At 53.1% G+C, this 18,775-nt stretch overlaps 1 protein-coding gene across 3 annotated transcripts in view; it reads left to right on the top strand.

Moving 5' to 3' along the window:
- Window positions 1–6,177: 6,177 nt before the first annotated feature.
- The window catches only part of CA5A (carbonic anhydrase 5A), a 28,955-nt gene continuing 16,357 nt past the window's right edge, over window positions 6,178–18,775 (top strand). For all 3 annotated transcript variants that reach the window (XM_082606919.1, XM_082606920.1, XM_082606921.1), the window contains exons 1-2: window positions 6,178–6,335; window positions 8,124–8,321. In XM_082606919.1, the coding sequence (XP_082463045.1) occupies window positions 6,179–6,335; window positions 8,124–8,321 (355 nt within the window). In that variant the 5' untranslated portion in view covers window position 6,178. The remainder of the gene's footprint in view (window positions 6,336–8,123; window positions 8,322–18,775) is intronic.

Consider the following 18,775-nt stretch of genomic DNA (forward strand, 5'->3'; position numbering starts at 1 on the left):
GCCACACGTTCTGGGCCACTGAGAAATTTAAGGAAGTGCCATCAGTAAAAATTCACTTAATGTAGAATTAACCATTAACCATTTTAAGGTGCACAATTCAGTGGCACCAGGTGCATTCACGGTGTTGTGCAACCGACACTACCTTGTTCCAGGACGTTTTCATCACCCTTTACCCCTCGTTCCCCTTCCTTCCTCCCCCCTCCCCCCAGCTCCTGACAACTGTCTGTCTGCATATGTGCCTGTTCTGGACATTTCATATCAATGGCATCACATGATATGTGGCCTTTTGTGACTGGCTTCCTCCCCTTAGCGTGATGTTTTCAAGGTTTATCCATTTTGTAGTGTGTGTCAGCATTTTGCTCCTTTTTTTTTTTTAACTACTAAATTTTATTTTTTAGAGAAATTTTCAGTTCGCAGCAAAATTGAGCAAAAAAGTATAGATTTCCCACATACCCTCTGGCACCTCTCCAACCTACCCCGCATCGACATCACCTCTCGACCCAGAGTGGTGCGTTTGTTACAGTCGATGACCCTGCACTGACACGCCACCATCACCCTGGTCCAAAGTCTACATTAGGACTCACTCTTGGTCTTGAACATTCTATGGGTTTGGACAAATGTGTAATGACGTGTACGCACCTTTATAGTCTCCTGCAGAGTAGTTTCACTGCCCTGTAATTCCTGCGCTCCACCTGTCCACCCCTCCCTCCCCCCAACCCCTGGCCACCACTGATCTTTTCACTCTCTCCATAGTTTTACCTTTTCCAGAATGTCACAGACTTGGAATCATGCAGTCCATAGCCTTATCAGATTGGCTTCTGTCACTTAGTCATATGCATTTAAGATTCCTCCGTGTCTTTTCATGGCTCAACGGATCATTTCTTTTAAACACTGAATAATATTCCACTGCCTGGATGTTCCACAGTTTATTCATCCCTTCACCTACTGAAGGACATCTTGGTTGCTTCCAAGTTTCAGCAGTTGTGAATAAAGCTGCTGTAAACATCCATGTGCAGGTTTGTATGTGGACATAAGTTTTCAGCCCCTTTGTGTAAATACCAAGGGGCCCAATTGCTAGCTCATATGATAAGAGGATGGTTAGTTTTGTAAGAAACTGCCCAACCGTCTTCCAAAGTGGCTGCACCATTTTGCATTCTGACCAGCAATGAATGCAAGTTCCTGTTTCCTCACGCCCTCGCCAGCGTTTGGTGTTGTCAGTTTCTGGATTTGGGCCATTCTAATAGGTGTGTAGTGATATCTCATTGTTGTCTCATTGTTCCCTGATGGCATAGGATGTGGAGCATCTTTGCAGATGCTTGTTTGCCATCTGTCTATCTTCTTTGCTGAGGGGTCTGTTCAGGTCTCTGGCCCATTTTTAAAATCATGTTGTTTGTTTTCTTTGTGTTGAGTTTAAGTGTTCTTTGTATATTTTGGATAACAGTTCTTTATCCGGTGCACCTTTTGCAAATATTTTCTCCTTCTATGACTTGTCTTCTCCTTTTCTTGACAGTGTTTTTCACAGAGTAAAAGTTTTTTGTTTTTTTTTTTTGTTTGTTTGTTTGTTTTTTTCTTTTTGCGGTATGCGGGCCTCTCACTGTTGTGGCCCCTCCCGTTGCGGAGCACAGGCTCAGCGGCCATGGCTCACGGGCCCAGCCGCTCCGCGGCATGTGGGATCCCCCCAGACCGGGGCACGAACCCGTATCCCCTGCATCGGCAGGCGGACTCTCAACCACTGCGCCACCAGGAAGGCCCACACAGAGTAAGAGTTTTAAATTTTATTGAAGTCTAGTTTATCAATTATTTCTTTCATGGATCATGTCTTTGATGTTGTATCTAAAAAGTCATTGGCAAGCCAAAGGTCATCTAGGTTTTCTCCTGTGTTGTCTTCTAGGAATTTTACAGTTTTGAATTTGCGTTTAGGTCTGTGGTCCATTTTGAGTTAATTTTTATGACAGGTACAAGGTCTGTGTCTAGACTGACTTTTTTTGCATGTAGACGTCCAGTTGTTCCATCACCATGTCAGCACTGCCTCTGCCACCTCCTAGCAAGGGGACTTAGTCATGTCACTGCTCTCAGCTTTGGTTACATCGTCTGTAAGAAGGAAACTAAGGTAGGACCCTTTGGAATACAGAAAAAAAAATTAAATGAACTTAATGAAAGGGACTTACTGATTCACATAAGTGAAAAGTTTGGAAGTGGACTTCAGGGTATAGGAGCAGGAATTGCTTGGCTGAAGCAATGTCATTTTCTCTGCATGTGTCTGTCTCTGTCTCTTTCTGTCTCTGTCTCTCCCTCCCCACCCTTCCCATCTCTGGGCTCAATTTTCTCTCCATTCTTGGGCAGGATCTCAAAGTGTTCCCAGCAACTGCAAACAGTGCGTATGTGAGCAGTTCCATAATCCCCAGGGAGAGTCAGTGCTTTTCTCCCCATAATCGCAGCAATTCCCAGGGCTAACACTGACTGGCCAGTTCAGGTTCCCTGTGAACCACTTTCCCTCCAATTGGCCAAGCCTCAGGTACATGGAGGGTTGGGGGGGGGTGGTCAGCTGGTTGGGGAGACGGAGCGTCCCAGGGAAAACTCAGGTGCTGTTACCAAAGGAGAGGGACCACGCGTGGGGCAGACGTCACAGCATTTGCCCCAACACAGGTCTCCCTGGGCTCTCGTGAGACCCGGAGGAGTAGCCAAGTGTGAGCTGTGACGTTGACACTGGCGTCTGTCTAGCAGAGCGGACGCTCTTTTCTCCCAGCAGCTGTTGAGTCACACTTTCCGGAAGAAGAGGCTGAGTGCGTCTCAGGGGAGGAGGAGGAACCGATTTCCTTGGGCTCCCAGGCAGCCCTGATTAATTGCTTTTCATTTGTCCCAGGACGCAGTGCAGTGAAGCCAGGCAGGTGATGACCATCAGGACAGCACTGCGAGTTTGACGTCCATGTAAAGACAACATTTCAGCTACAAAGCATCCCCTCAGGCTCTTCAGATCGGGAATCAGCAGATCTATAAAATCAATAAAAGTATGCCAAAAATCATGGTATAAAAAATCCAGTGGAGAAGCCAAAGAAATTACTGTGAATAACACATGTAGAAACTTCCGTGCGTTTTCAAGATTTTTGCCCAGTGTGAGTTTTTCTTTCTTTCTTTCTTTCCTTCTTTCTTTCTTTTTTTAACTAGAATAGAATTTTTTTATGAATAGCATATGTATCTTTTGGGATCTTAAAGTACTTTGGAGACCATTTGGTTGCATTTAGGAGTGAATTTGAATTTCTATCATATAAGAATAAAGCACTGGGAGTTCCCTGGTGGTCCAGTGGTTAAGACTCCGCACTCCCACTGCAGGGGATGCGGGTTCGATCGATCCCTGGTCGGGGGACTAAGATCCCACATGCTGTGTGGTGCAGCCAAAGAGAAAATAGAAAGAAAAAGAAGAAGAAAGCATTACTTGAAAAGAGTAATGCCAAGAAATTTGGAGGGTCTTATAGAAAGGTGGGCTCCAAAGTTTTTTGATCACACACTCATCTCAGCAAAAAGATTTTGAGTTTGCCCCTCCGATGCATGTGTATTTATGTATGAATTAGATCCGTGTATCAGATACTAATGTACTGTGTACTCTATGAAACATATGAAAAATAGAAATTATAAAAGGTGAGAGAGGAAATAAAAATAGAAATTCCAGTCTTTTCTTCCTGCCCTTTGACGGATGTGATTGGGGAGGCCTAGCAAGTCCAAAACCTGATGGGGTGGGTCAGTGAGCTGGAGGCCCAGGAGAGTGGTTCGGGGCCCAAAGGCAGAATGCCTGCTTTTCCAGGGAGAATCAGTCTTTGTTCTGTTAAAGCTTTCAACTGATTGGATGAGGACCACCCATTACGGCAGGTAATCTACTTTACTCAAAGTCCACTGATTTCCGTGTTAATCACATCCAAAAAAAAACACCTATCCTGAAGCATCCAGAATAACGTTTGACCCAGTATCTGGGCACCACGGCTCAGCCAAGTTGACACAAAACTCACCATCACAAATCCACACGAGGAACTTGCAATCCCCGAAGAGAATTGCAGGTCATATGAAGCTCACTAATTACTGAGTGTTTTATGGGCAAAAGGAGATAGTCAAAAATTAGAAGATGTTGAGTTGGATAAAATGAGGCTCTTTGTCTCACAATATAAGGTGAGTGGGTGAGAGCAGGACTTAGCACAATCTCTTGGGTGAGCAGCATCGCATGGATCGGCAGTGTCAATGCATTTCTCCTTTGACCCACAGATATCAAACCTAGGAATTCCATTCAGAGATGTTCAGTGCAGTGTTATTTATAAGACAAAAAAAAGTCCATCTGTAGGGGGAGTGATTTGATAAATTATGGTATATCTTTTAATGAAATACTGTGTTAAAAAAAAAAGCTATATACACTGATGGAGAAAATTATTCATGACCATTATTGGTGACCATATATATGTATATTTTCTATAAGAAACTGCTATCAGCAGTTCACTCTAGGAAAGATAGACTTTTCACTTTTGAAGCCCTTGAAATGTTTTCCATAACACACATGTATACGGCTTTTATATGTTTTTTTAATGGCAGAGAGTTCAGCTCCTACTGTAACAGCAATTGAATTGATGTCTGAGCCAGCCGTGAGGATGTCTGGGACGAGCTGAGTTGGTGGTACTTTCTAAGTGAAGCAGGGCCCTGCCAGGTGGCTGCAGGGAGCAGGGAGACCCCAGACCCACAGAGACAGCCAGTGAGGTTGTCTACCTACAGTAGGGAAGCTGAAGGCAGAAGGGCAGCCAGCCAACAGGGCTGAGGACACCCCCCTAAGAGCCAAGGGAGTCCTCGGGGTGTCAGCTCATGGATTTGTGATGCCAAGACCTGCTCCTTCAGGGCTCAGCCAGCACCTGCAACTTGGCGCGCTTGGCAGGGGGTAATGGAAGTGATACCACCTAAGCGCTTTCTTTGCATCAGTTCATTACAACTGATAATGAACTTGACAACATAACAGAGTACGTGCTAGCATTTCCCCACTTTACAGATGAGGAAACCGAGGCAAAAGTCAATGAATGAAAGAATGAATGAATGAATGAATGAAGCCACCCAAGGGCTGGTACATTTCTAAAATGACTCCATGGGAAGAAAAGCGTATATATTCCAGAGTTGGTTTTTGTGGCTTGCAACCCAGGCAGTCAAGCTCACAGGCCCATCAGAGAGTTGGATGGAAGCTGCAGACCAAACTGTGCGTCTGATCAGTGGGATTCTCGGGCCCTCGAGAGCCCACAAGTAGACTCAGTGTTTAGGACCCCTGTCCTGTGGGGTTTCCAGATCTAAGAATCCAGGATTCCAGGATCAATGATGCTATCCCTACTCCCTTGATGCTTATACTTTCAACCTCCCCGCCCCCAAATTTACACACCTTTCCATCCGAACACTGATGTCTCCATTTCACAGGTAGAAAGTCTCTGGGGGAATAAACTGCTGTACAGTCCAAAGCAGGTGTTTTGTTATCTGACATCTGCAAATATTACAAGCTGTGTAGCTAAGGTGACCATCTAACTTACTGTCCAAATGTGGATATTTTGCGCATGAAACGGGCACATTCATATTTGTGCTGAGGCAGGAGGCAAAGCCTAGGAGTGTCCCGGGCCAACCAGGACCCGCTACTTTGGGCAGAACGAATTCCTATCAGATGGTGTCTGTTTTGTGGAGAGGTGACGGGCTGCTTCCCAGGAGCCCTGCGCAGAAGGGCCACTTGCTCCCCTGTAGGTACACACAGTGTGGCTCCGTGCCTGGTCTTGAGTGCCCCAAGGCTGGAGGGCTGCGCAGCCCTGAGCCAGGGTCACGCCCAAGATCAGGGACTTTGCTCTGGTCTATTTGCTCCTGTCTGCTCCCTGGCCTGGCAGCAAGCTCTCCACAAGCTCCCCTCGCTCCCTGGTACCCTCACTCCGCTGTTTACCGGGTCAAAGCACAGTGACCCGAGGGACTGGCCACAGCGAGGGCCCTTGTCCCAGTGCACCCATCCCTAAGCCAAACCCCGTGTCATCCAAGAAGCCGGGTTGAAATTTAACCATCGGGGCTTTGGATGAGTTTTTACGAAAGAGGTGTGTCCACCCCACTGCCCGGTTGTCTAGAGTGAAGTGAGGGCAGTTAGCGAGGAAAACCTCCCTCTGGTTATTGGGTCCCCGGGGAACAGAAGCAGATGCTCAGGCTCCTGGGGTCAGGCAGGAGTCATCCAAAATCCTCGGGTCTCTCCGTCCTGGTCAAGCAGATGTGGGGGACCCTCTGCAATCACCCACTGAGGCTGGAGCGATGGTGCTCTCAGGGTCCCTGTGTACAGAGAAAGAGGAATGATGCTTGTAAGTAGAGCCTCCAGATGCAATTTGCTGTTTGTCTCATTTTATGGTGTATTTCAAAATGGGAGATGGTCCGGAGCCAGACAGCTTGGCTTCAGATTTCTACATTGTCTTTCCCATGGGAGACGTGGGCCAGTCCTTAACCTCAGATTCACAGGGCCATCAGGAAGGCGAGATGCTTGGAGCAAGGCAGGTAGCAAGGGCCCCCCCAGGACGAGCTGTTATTACAGCCCCCACGGAACAAGCCATGCTGCCAATCACTAGGGCTCCAAACACCAGCAGAGAACATCTCAGCAAACGTGGTAACTAGGTCGGCAGCCAGCTCCGTCCAGAGACTGCCCTGTGTCAGCCTCGTCCCGGTGGCGGTGTCCTTGGTGCTCTGTGCCCTTGGACTCATCCCTCCCTCTCTCTGGGCCTCAGATTCTTCCTCTGTCAGATACAGGCACTGCATGGACAACTAAGTTCACCTCTGACGTCAGTATTCCACACTTTCCAGGTTTCGGTGGTTGGAAGAGCCTGGGCTTCGGAGTCAGTCTCCGGGGGTGTTGTGCACTGGTGACTTTTGTCAGAGGTGAGAGCTGGTGGGTTGCTTCACCTCCCCAAACCTCAGTCTCCTCGTCTGTAACATGGGGTGATGAAATGCCACACAGGGCCACCTGAAGATGAAACGACGTGAGCACAAAGCCTGGCACACACCGGGCTCTCGGCAAACACTCTTAGCCCCTCCCAATTAATCCGTCGGTCCACACCTGAGGCTGATGCCAAAATTCCCGTCTTCCCGCTGTTCTAAGCCTCTTGTTTCATGCTCCCACCAGTGCTGTCTGATAAGTACCATCGTGATCCGCCTTTCACGGGTGATGAAACTGAGGCTCAGAGAGGTTAAGAAACTTGCCGAGGGGCACAGAGCCACAGAGTGGTGGGACCAGGACTCCGGTCCATGTGGCCTGATGCTCTTCATGGTCACGGAGTATAAAGGAGGGGACAGTTGTGAAGACGTCCACAGTTAAGTGAAGAAAACCGAGCTGAAGACCCACTTTGTACTGAGCAGTACTTTTGCTTTTTTTTGAAAACTCTGTGTATGTTTCTGTGAGCTTGGAGGAAAGCGCCAGAAGGCTGTGCTGTACACCAGCCAGAGGCAGCCGCCTCTGGGAATCGGGGTGCGCGGGTCTTTCTACATGAGTGCAGACCCTTCTCTATGGTTTGAAACTTGCAAGGAGTCTGGGTGGGGCCTGAGGTTCTGCATTTCTAGCAAGCCCCCAGGGGGGCTGCTGGTCCGCGCACCCCACCTTGAGTGCTGGGTAACTGAAAGAGCAGGGGTTGGGAGTGACAAGGCTTCTATTCCAGACCCTTCCAGGCAGGGTCTGCTGTGGATCCTGGGACTTTGGTTTCCTGCTCTCTGAGACCTGTAGCAGCCCCCCAGTCCACAGTCCTCCACCGCCTGCCTCCCCGGGGCTGGGCTGGACCCCCAGGTATAACTCCCTGTGACCACGCTGTGACAATGACCACAGATCAGAACCAACTCGGCGCAGCGCAAGGCCAAAGCGAGCTGCCTTCCAGGCGGGAAGGAATCGGTTCCTGGGCGTGGTCCGCGGAGGAGGTGGCGCGAGGGCCCCGCCCACCGGGGGCGGCGTTAAGAGGCCGAGGGGCTGGTGGCCCCAGGCTCCGCGTTGGGCCAGCTTCCCCCGTGCTGGCTCCTCTGGGACCGCGTTTGCAGGTTTCTGTCGCCCCCTCTGAGGCTGCAACGGCGCCCACGCACCACCAGGGTCTCCTCTTCCCTCTCTCTGCCCCCAGTGCATGCCCTCTGGAAGGGCCCGGCCTCGGTGTCAGGGGGGGCCCGGCAGTCCCCCATCAACATCCGCTGGAAGGACAGCGTCTACGACCCCCGGCTGAAGCCCCTCAGGGTCTCCTACGACTCGGCGGCCTGCCTCTACGTCTGGAACACCGGCTACCTCTTCCAGGTGGAATTCGACGACTCCACCGAGGGGTCAGGTGAGCCTGAGCTGGGGTCGGGGCCCTTTGCCCCTGTCACTCCGGAGAGTGGGTCACAGGGTCAGCAGAGAAGCGGACGAGGCACGGAGAACGGCCGAGGCTGGCGGTGGGGACGGGCAGGATGATGTTCACCTTAAAGCTGGTGATGCCGACCAGCTACGTCACACGTCACTGGGGACAAAACTCTGAACGGTGAGGGCCTCCCTGGGGGGTCACATTCCAGGGGCTGGAAGGCAGAAACAGTGAGCTAATAAAACGAACGTTGCACTCAGAGGGGAAAAGCAGAGTCGGGTAGAGGAGAGAGTCTCCGAGGTGAGGAGGCCTGGAAGGAACGGAGGAAGGGTGGTGGCCGGGCGTCCGGAGCCCGGGAACCTCGCTGGTCCTCGCCCAGAGTGAGACGGGGCAGTGACCTGGCTGATGTCCAGCTGCTACGGGAGGAGGAGTGGAGGGGAAAGTTGGGAGCAGGAGGCTGGCTGGGCGTGTTGCCAGTGGTGGAGGGCTGCAGGGCAGGTGGGCAGGGAGGCGGGTCCCAGCGTCCTGCCAAGGGCTGTACACGCACCATCTCATTAAAGCCTCACTGGTGGGAACCCTCACCAGTGCTGGGTGGATACTCTACAGGTTTGGGAAGTTTCCTTCCACTTCTATTTTACTTGTGGGGACTGGCTGCCGGATTCCATCCGGTGTTTTTTCAACTTTTTCTGTTCTGCCTCTGAGAGTTGGGAATTTGCAACGGGCGGAGGGTGCCTACGTGACCAGCCCCCACTGAGAACCTTGGGCACCGAGTCTCCTATGGGCAACGCTGGTGGGCCGCACTCCACAATTGTTGTCACAGCTCGTTGCTGGGTTTCAGGGCGTCGCTTGTGACACCACCAGAGAGGACTCTGGAAACCTGGTCTCCTCCAGACACTACCTCTCCCTCTGCTGATGTTGCTTGCATCCTTTCGCTCTGATAAGTCTTAGCCGTGCATATGACTATACGCTGAGTCCTGGGAGTTGTCCTAGGGAACCACAGAACCTGGGGATGCCAGACACAGCCCCCAGACCCAGATCCTCTCCAGGAAAGCCCTCGGTCCACTTCCTCCCATATGCCCAGTCATCTTGTTCACTAACCCATTGCCCCAGTGAGGATATAAACTCCACGAGGGCAGGATCACTCCTACTGGACACCGCAGGTGCTCGGTAAACTGGTGGATGAATAATGAATGTAAAGTTAAAGGTATAAACGAGTCAGGCAGAGGGACTGGACAGCAATTGAGGCCCAGCCTGACCCACCCCAACTCTGATGGACCACTGGCTGCAGCAGGGCACGGAGAGCCCTTTTTCCCTGTGCCAGGCCCTGTGAGGTGCTTCATGCACACCATGGCTCAGAGTTTCCAGGGGTCTCTTTCCTCATCTCACAGGTGAGAAGGAGCCCATGTTTCCTGAGCACAGCCTACGTGCCTGGAGTGGCTCTCACAGTATTCCTCAGGGTTGCTTCTCATGTAGGGCTTGCCAAAGGCAAGTGGACAGGAACCCCAACTCTGGCCGATGCAAACCAAAGCATCTTCTTGGAGGGATAAGATTACCTCAAAGAAGAGAAGGAAAAGTTGGATATTAACCAGATGTTAACCAGATCTTTATTTTTTTTTAAAGATTTATTATTTATTTATTCATTCATTTATTTTTGGCTGTGTCGGGTCTAAGTTGTGGCATGCGGGATCGTTCGGCATGCAGGCTTCTCTCTAGTTGTGGCATGCGGTTTTTTTCTCTCTGTAGTTGTGGCACGCAGGCTCCAGGGCATTTGGGCTCTGTGGTTTGCAGCATGTGGGCTGTAGCTGAGACTCGTGAGCTCAGTAGTTGTGGCGCGTGGGCTTAGTTGCCCCTCAACATGTGGGATCTTAGTTCCCTGACCAGGGATCAAACCCACGCCCCCTGTATTGTAAGGTGGACTCTTTACCACTGGGCCACCAGGGAAGCCCCTAACCACATCTTTAAAAGCACAGGGACCAGGCCAGCTCAGGGATCTGGGGAGCAGAGGTTTATGTATTTATTTACTTAGCGTGCCAACTTTTTTTTTGCCTTTGTTGGTCTGTTCCAAGCCCAAATTCCCAAGGAGCAACTAAAATTGTCCTTTCAGGTTTGATACGGTTTGTATTAATTTTTTTAAAATTTTACGCAGCAACTTTAAAAGATTGAATAAACAATAATAGTTCCTGAACTTTTAATTGGTTGGCTAATAGTTGTGTGAGTATACTAGTCATTTTGAGAAAAACAGATTTGGATGTAGATGAGTTCCTATCGAATCTTTACTCTTCCTATATAATTTTTATGTGTAATCCAGGGTCTTACGGACATCGTTACCGAATGCAAGTTCATGTGCCCGACAGACAATGAGCCAGACGGTACCGAAATGTCGGAGTTTGGAGCAGAGAAAGGTTTATTGCAGGGCCAGGCAAGGAGACAGGTGGCTCGTGCCCCTCAAAAAACCCCAAACTCCCTGAAGAGTTTCAACACAGCTTGTTTAAAGGCCAGGTCGGGGAGGGGCGTCCCAGGGGATGTGATCAGCTTGTGCGCAATTTTCTGATTGGTTGATGGCTCTGGGAGGTCCCCGGGCTACGTGCTCAGGATCATCAGTTAGTTAATTTCTTCCTCATTTAGTGGTGGTTTTTAGCATCTGAAAAACTCAGGAAATATGCATGAGATACTATTATCTGGGTTCTTCAGAGAGGAGGTATAGCAGAGGATCTAGGCGAGAGGTCTGTCCCGGGAAGACCCATAGGGTCCTTCTCGGTTACAGTATCTCTGTAACAAGTTCACTTTCCTTTAAGTCAAAAAATGTGAAAAACTTAGAAGGTTACTTTGGACTTTTGTATGTGTGTGGTTAAGATACGTTTGACAAACTAATTCAGAGTCCCAGGGGAAGAGGACTGGTGGCTGAGCTTGGAGTCACCCTGCCCCTCGTCGGCGGAACACCCAGCACCCTGACCAAGATCCTCACCAAGATCACATGCCCAGGGATGTGTTGGTCCAGGGGAAATCGTGGCGCTGTTTCTAGAAGGGGGAAGGTATGCTGGACAGACAGGCACGCAAACACCCCCTTTCAAAAGAGCCCCGGTTGGATGAACAACAGCACGGCACAGACAGATGCTGCTATGGAGGGTATGAGCATCCTCATTCTTCTCTTTTTTTTTAAAGATTTATTTTATTATTTATTTATTTATTTAATTTATTTTTGGCTGCGTCGGGTCTTAGTTGTGGCACGTGGGATCTTTCACTGTGGCGCGTGGGCTTCTCTCTAGTGGTGGCGTGTGGGTTTTCTCTTCTCTAGTTGAGGTGGGCAGGCTCCAGGGCATGTGGGCTCTGTAGTTTGTGGCACACAGGCTCTCTAGTTGAGGCGCTCGGGCTCAGTAGTTGAGGCGAGTGGGCTTGGTTGCCCCAAGGCATGTGGGATCTTAGTTCCCTGACCAGGGATGGAACCCGCGTCCCCTGCATTGGAAGGCAGATGCTTTACCACTGGACACCAGGGAAGTCCCCATCCTCATTCTATGTAAGGAGGAGTGGAGGCTGCAGGTGGGGCAGCGGGAGGGACCGTGGAGGGGTGGCAGGGGGCGTCCAGCTCAGGCCCAGCTCCTGCTGATTCTAGAGCCCGCGTCCCGTTACTGCGTCCACTGTGTGCGGACACGTCCAGGCACAGCTGTGGGGGGATTTGTTCTAGGCGGGGGCTTCCCAAATGGGGTGACAAGGGCGGGCTGCGGCACGGGCCCGCTTCCCAGTAGGGCAGCACTGAGGGCGGCGCCTCTGTCCCCACGATCGCCGTGTTGGCCCCAGGCTGATGGTCATCGCCCAGCTCCGGTCGCTCGTGTGGGGTGAGGCCATCACAGTGACTGTGAGGCTGAACCCGCCTGGAGAAGGAGAGGACCGAGAGGGAAGGACCTCAGGGGTGCAGTCCCCAGGAGAGAGGCACACTCCCCGTGCTCTCCTGGGAGCTCCCACCTGGCGGTTGAACCTGAGCTGACCCCGGCATCCCCCCATCCCGGTCATTTTCACATTCAAGGCCTCTGCGCCCTGTTGCAGCCGGGCCTCTGTGCTGACCAGGCCCTGACCCCCGCTTCTTCGCCCCTCCAGCACGTTCTCAATCGGGTTCCAAGGGCCCCTCCCCGCCCTGCCACTGACCCGACGAATTCTCTGGGTGTCTCTCCCTGGCCATATAAATTATTTGGATAATCCCCCTGGGGCTCATGTCCACACAGGCCAATCTGGTTTTACGTTACTTGTCATTTTCCCCAAAGCCCAGTTTCCTCTTTCTTTCTCTCCTGTTCAGCTGCACATGCCCCACCCGCCCACGCCCATCTCCAGCCTCTAGCCACCTCTGTTCAGGTTCTCTGTCTTCTTTGTTCACCTCCAATGGTAATTGGAAGGTGCCGGGAGCAAAGGAAATGGAAAATGCAGCTGGAAGACGGGCAGAACTAAGAAAAAGTTTTGCAGTAAGAAAATGAGAATCGTGAGACACTCCCATAATTTTTTTTTTTTTAAATTCATGGACCGGGGGCTTCCCTGGTGGCGCAGTGGTTGAGAGTCCGCCTGCCGATGTAGGGGACACGGGTTCGTGCCCCGGTCCGGGAAGATCCCACATGCCACGGAGCGGCTGGGCCCGTGAGCCATGGCCGCTGAGCCTGCGCGTCCGGAGCCTGTGGTCCGCAACGGGAGAGGCCACAACAGTGAGAGGCCTGCGTACCGGAAAAAAAAAAAAAAAAAAACATGGACCGAACCAGAAAGCCTCGGCAGCAGGAAGGGAAGGGAGTGGAGACGGTGCAGAGGTGACTTTGCACAGTACGTGACCCCTTTGCTCAGGTCACACCAACAGGTGAGCGCAGGAAGGCTGAGCAAACCAGATCGCGGGGCTGCGGACATTCGGGTTCCAGCGGGAGAGGGATAGGAGAGCTCAGAGATCAAGGCCGGTTAGCAACAACGACGATGAATAACAGAGGTGGAGGCAGCGGCTCTTTCCAAGGAACATGAGACCGAAGGCCAGGGAGGGAAGGGCTGGCAGAGGGGAGGAAGCAAGAAGGCACACAGCGCCGGCTCCAAACAGACCCCGCGGTCACAGCCCGCAAACCCGCCACAGGCGAGGCCCCCTTGTCCCAGCACCCGAGCGATCCCTTTCTTAAGGAGTGACAATGCCGTTTCCACCCGATGGGCAGTGTAGGTGCAGGAAGTGGGGTGGAAGGTCAAGGACCAAAGGCCCCAGGTAGACCCCGCTATTCCTCGAGGAGACGCCTGTGTTCTCTGAGCCAGGTCCTAGGTTACCACCAGCAGTGATGTCGTTGCTGCTGCCAGGTGCTTTTGAGTGCCCGTTACACGACAAATCAATGTGCAAATCAGGGTACACTTTTTTTTTTTTTTTTTTTGCGGTACGCAGGCCTCTCACTGCTGTGGCCTCTCCCGTTGCGGAGCACAGGCTCCGGACGCGCAGGCTCAGCGGCCATGGCTCACGGGCCCAGCCACTCCGCGGCATGTGGGATCTTCCCGGACCGGGGCTCGAACCCGTGTCCCCTGCATCGGCAGGCGGACTCTCAACCACTGCGCCACCAGGGAAGCCCAGGGTACACTTCTGAAGGCATTTCATTCTCACAGTAACTCCAAGAGATGGGTTAATATGCCCGTACATGGGAAGAGGACATCCGTGTCCAACATCCAAGTCAGGGCTGTTTCCAAATCCCACTCCCTCCCCGCCATCCACAGAAAAGAAAAGAAGCCGGGAGTCCATGTCTTGCTGGCACTGTAGTGCCTGAGTCCCAGGAGCTCAGATGCCCCACTGTTGCTCCTCCCGCCCACTTAGCCGCATGGACTGAGGGAGCCGCCTTCCCTGTCAGACCCTCCTCCTCTGGGGGCAGCTCATCTTCCTCCTGAAGGGCTCAGCGGGCGGGGAGGGCGGCATGGTGGTCAGGGCCCAGCTCTGCAGCAGAAAGAGCTTATCAGCCAGGTAGTATAAGCTCGTTCACTAACCTCTCTGACCCTCAGTCTCCTCCTCTGTCCACTGAGGTCGGACACCCACCCCGAGGGAGAATTAGAAGAGGCCCGAGGGAAGCGGGCGTTCACCCGTGATAGCTTAGCTTCACCTGCTGGGGCTTCTCCCAAATAAGACCAGAAGGAGGCACAGCTGTGCCCCTCTCAGGCCTCCCACTGGAGGGAACACAGCGCCGGCCAGGCCTGGCCCGGCTTCCTCTGACTACGGAGGACTCTGTGGTTGGTGACCCCATCCATCGGCCGAAGGAGGAAAAATGGAAACTCCAAGCCTGGAGCTGTGAGCAGCCCTCCCGAAGGGTCACTCACTCTCAAGGACCCAAGTGGGCACAGAGGTGACGGGCCTGCTAAGGCTCCTTCCAACACCAAAGTGGATTTTAAGCCCTTTGTAAAGAGGCGGCTGATAATGGCCTTTCATCCTCTAAATGATAACTAATAAGGATGCCCAGAGCCACCAGGGCGGGGTGAGCTTCACGGAAGCGGGCGTACACAGCAGGGCCCGGTGAGCGGCCTTTGCTCCTGGAGTGAACGTGTAACTGCAGGTCAGTATGATTTTAAAGTTCACAGACTTCACGTCCGTCAGTTGGGGAATCTTCGCCCAAGAAAACTGACTCCAGCACGAAAGCCAAAAGGGAGACGCTGGAAGAGTTTGGGGGTCCCTGCTGGAAAGGCGCTCTGGAGATGGGGCCGGGAGGTGGGTCGTGAACGTGGCAGCAGAACTGCTTTGCCATCTCCCAGGACCCTGCATCATCCCACACAGGGCCCAGGTCCCAGGGGACCCTTCCCCCACGGGTCAGGCGGGGGGCCTGCAGTGGGCGTGAGCTGGTGCCTCCCAGACAATGCAAGGGGGTGGCAGGGGGGGATGCCTTCCGGGAGGGAGTCCTGTGCTGTCAGGAAGGTGACTGTGGCCACTCGGTCCACACTTGTGTCCTGGGACAGTTTTCACTGCAAATTCGTTCACTGGCATTCTGATTCCTAAAACCGTATATTTTCCATCTTCATTCCTGGTATATCCGCTGTTTCTTCCCTCAGGTTCTGGGCGTGGGTATCTTGGGGGGCAGAGGTATGATTTGGAGGTTGGGTGGGGTGTGCTTCCCAATCTGTGGAAATGATAATCCCCACCCAGGAAAGCACTCCTCCCCCGCCGGACCCTGAATCCATGTCAATCCCTCCCGACCCCACACCCCAGCCAGGCCGAGGTCACCAGTGCATCGCACCTTCCCTCCCCCGGCCTGGCCTCGACTGCTGCTCCCTTAGGGACACAGGGTCCTCATGACTAGCCCGGCAGCCTCCCCCTCTCCTTCTCCCTCTCTGCATCTCCCTAAACCACCAGCTCTTCTGCCTTGGGAAGGGGGCTCCCAGCCTTGCGGGGCAAGCCTGAGGCCCTTCTGGTGCCAACACACCCCTACCACTCCTGGGGGCTCGTCAGCATCGTGGGCAGCTGTCTGAAGAAACATCCCACTTACCGGCATCGGCTGGGAGGTGGAAGGTGGACGCTCGTAGGACCGTGTGATGTCCCTACCCGCTGTCGCACCCAGTGTGGTGACCCCGTTCTCCCTCCGTCCATTGCCAGGAGTGCCCCTCACCACTGCTTCCGCAAAACCAGCCAGGAATTAGCCGTTCCTGCTCCATGCAAGGAGCTAGGATTGTAAATCTGCAACACAGCCGCGCAGTAAGCACCCGCTGTGCCTGGTGGCGCGTTAGGTCCCAGGACCTCCCCAGACACAGCCTCTGCTCGCAAGGAGATCTCAAGTTAGGAAATGCGGGAAAAGGTGCGTTGAAGGATAGACTACGTCAAGGACGGGGATGCAAGTGTGGCCCCCAGACCCCACCTCTCTAGGCAGACATCCATTTCTAAAGACTGGAACATTCAAAGTCTGCTGACGAAGGCTCCCGTACGTGGCCACTGCCGGCACCTACCCCTTTGCCCTCCGACCCGTCTCCCTGCTGACCTTACCCTCCCGCCACTGGGAGCCTTCGCAGGTCCATCACAGTGGCCTGCTCTGTCCCTCCAGGCCTCTCTGCCTGGTGTCCCTTCCTGCCTACAGCCGGCCCTCCCCCTCGCTCTTACGGCTCAGCTGAACCCCTACTTCCTCAGGGAGGCCCTCTCGGATGCCCCGCACCCCTCAGATCCCCCTAGAGCACCCCGTCCTTGCCCACATGTCCACGACTCACTGCCTGCCTGCCCCTGGGCAGTCCATGCTCCAGGAGGGGCAGGGCTGCCCCGTGTCACCCTCTCCACGCCCAACACTTAGCCAAGGCTGTGGCACATCGTAGGAGCTCAATGAATATTTGTTGAATGAATGCATGATTTTTCCTTTTAACGCTTTGTGGCTGGCCAAGCCCCTTCTTTTTTTTTTTTTTTGGCGTTACGCGGGCCTCTCACTGTTGTGGCCTCTCCTGTTGCGGAGCACAGGCTCCGGACGCACAGGCTCAGCGGCCATGGCTCACGGGCCCAGCCGCTCCGCGGCATGTGGGATCTTCCCGGACCGGGGCACAAACCTGCGTCCCCTGCATCGGCAGGCGGACTCTCAACCACTGCGCCACCAGGGAAGCCCGTGGCCGAGCCCCTTCTAAAGGACACTTTCTTAAGATACATTTATCCCTTAAAGTCTTTACGTGCAGGTCCTATCTTGGGAGTAATAGTGGCTATTTCCGGTGACTGCAGACCTCTGCTTGGATGATGAGATGGTGATCATGATGTAATAATAACCAGAATACGTCCATAATAACAGAAGGTCCTACCACTGGTCGAGCTCCTCCTGGGTGCCAGGGGCTGTGCTAGGGAGCTTTTGGTAAGCGCTGCTGTATCTGATGCTCGCCACGTTCTGATGGGCGTGGGGGCATCATTATTGTTTTACAGACATCAGGTCTGAGGTCCAGAGAGAGAGGACCACTGTGTGGGACACGCTGCCTGAAACCAGGGGCTGTGCTCACGTTGGCCTGGCTTCAAACCAGAGCCGGTGTGTGGTGGTCCCAGAGCTTAGCTCCCCGAGAGCCATCTGACCTCCCTCATTGCTGGATTTTGGGGTACTGCGGGTGGGGTCGTGCCCCTCAGGCACCACCCGTGCACTGGCCGCCAGCTGTGACTCCTGCTTCCCTGGAGAGAATGACAAAGACCTCCCTAATCCAGAGCACGCACGGAAAGCCTCTGCCCTTGTGCGTAGAGTGTCAGAGGGAACGTCGGTTAAATCCTGGAGGGGCACCAAGGACAGGCTGCTCCTCGGCACCATCGAGTTATTTGCAGTTCGGATTAATTAGAACATGTCAAACTGCTCTTGGACTTATTTTAAGCCTTGAAACAACCATGCCTGCCAACAGCCTGCTTGTCCTGGTCAAAGCACCAAACTACAAATTGACAGCTGTTATCAGCGGCTGTTGTGAGCACAGAGACAGCAGGATCTGGGCTTGGAGTCAGCCTCCAACATCTCTGTCCTCGGGGATGCAGTTTCCCAGTTACATCTTGACACACCTGCTCCCGGAGACTGCCAGGGGGATGCATGGCCTCCGGTCTGTGGACAGCCCTGCGGACGGCAGAGTCTGGGGGCTGGTGAGCTAAAGGCCCCCTTGTCACAAATTGGGTTTGCCTGTTTTCTTTTTCTTTCTTTCTTTTTTTAAAAAAGTATTTAATTAATATATTTTTTTCTTTTTGGCTGCGTTGGGTCTTCGTTGCTGTGCGTGGGCTTTCTCTAGTTGCAGCGAGTGGGGGCTGCTCTTCGTTGTGGTGCGTGGGCTTCTCATTGCAGTGGCTTCTCTCGTTGTGGAGCACGGGCTCTAGGCGTGCGGGCTTCAGTAGTTGTGGCACTCGGGCTCAGTAGTTGTGGCTCGCGGGCTCTAGAGCGCAGGCTCAGTAGTTGTGGTGCATGGGCTTAGTTGCTCCGCGGCATGTGGGATCTTCCTGGACCAGGACTCAAACCCATGTCCCCTGCATTGGCAGGTGAATTCTTAACCACCGTGCCACCAGGGAAGTCCCACGCCTGTTTTCTTGAAGGGAATTACTCTGACACTGTCTGGTCATTATGAAAAGTCACTGAGATTATTTTCTCCAGGGCAGCCGCCTTAAACTGGGCTCCTAACTTTCCTGGCAGGAAAAGATGAGCGTTTGGCTTGAACCCTGCCATGAAAGTCGAGGGGCTGGACCCAAGCAGGCCTGGGGTGGAGTTGTTGGGGGACCTGGGGCAGGTGATTGACCCCTCTGAGTCTCAGTTTCCTCATCTCAAAATTGGGCCAGTAGTAGCTGTTTGCAGGGTCACTGTGAGGGGCGGTCACTGGGGAAGGTAGGGTGCTTTGCACGATGCCCAGTGTGTAGCGGGTGCTGGGTGAATGCTGGCTTGTCAGTTAGTACGCTCAGAGCTCATGCTGAGTGTCCACCAGGCGCTGGCGATTACGGGCGCTGACAGATATGGGTGCACAGTGCCCAGGACGCAGGAGATGCTGACCCATGAGAACGG

The sequence above is a fragment of the Mesoplodon mirus genome (genome assembly GCF_964341445.2).
Source record: "Mesoplodon mirus genome assembly, chromosome: 19".
In the NCBI taxonomy this organism is placed as follows: domain Eukaryota; kingdom Metazoa; phylum Chordata; class Mammalia; order Artiodactyla; family Ziphiidae; genus Mesoplodon; species Mesoplodon mirus.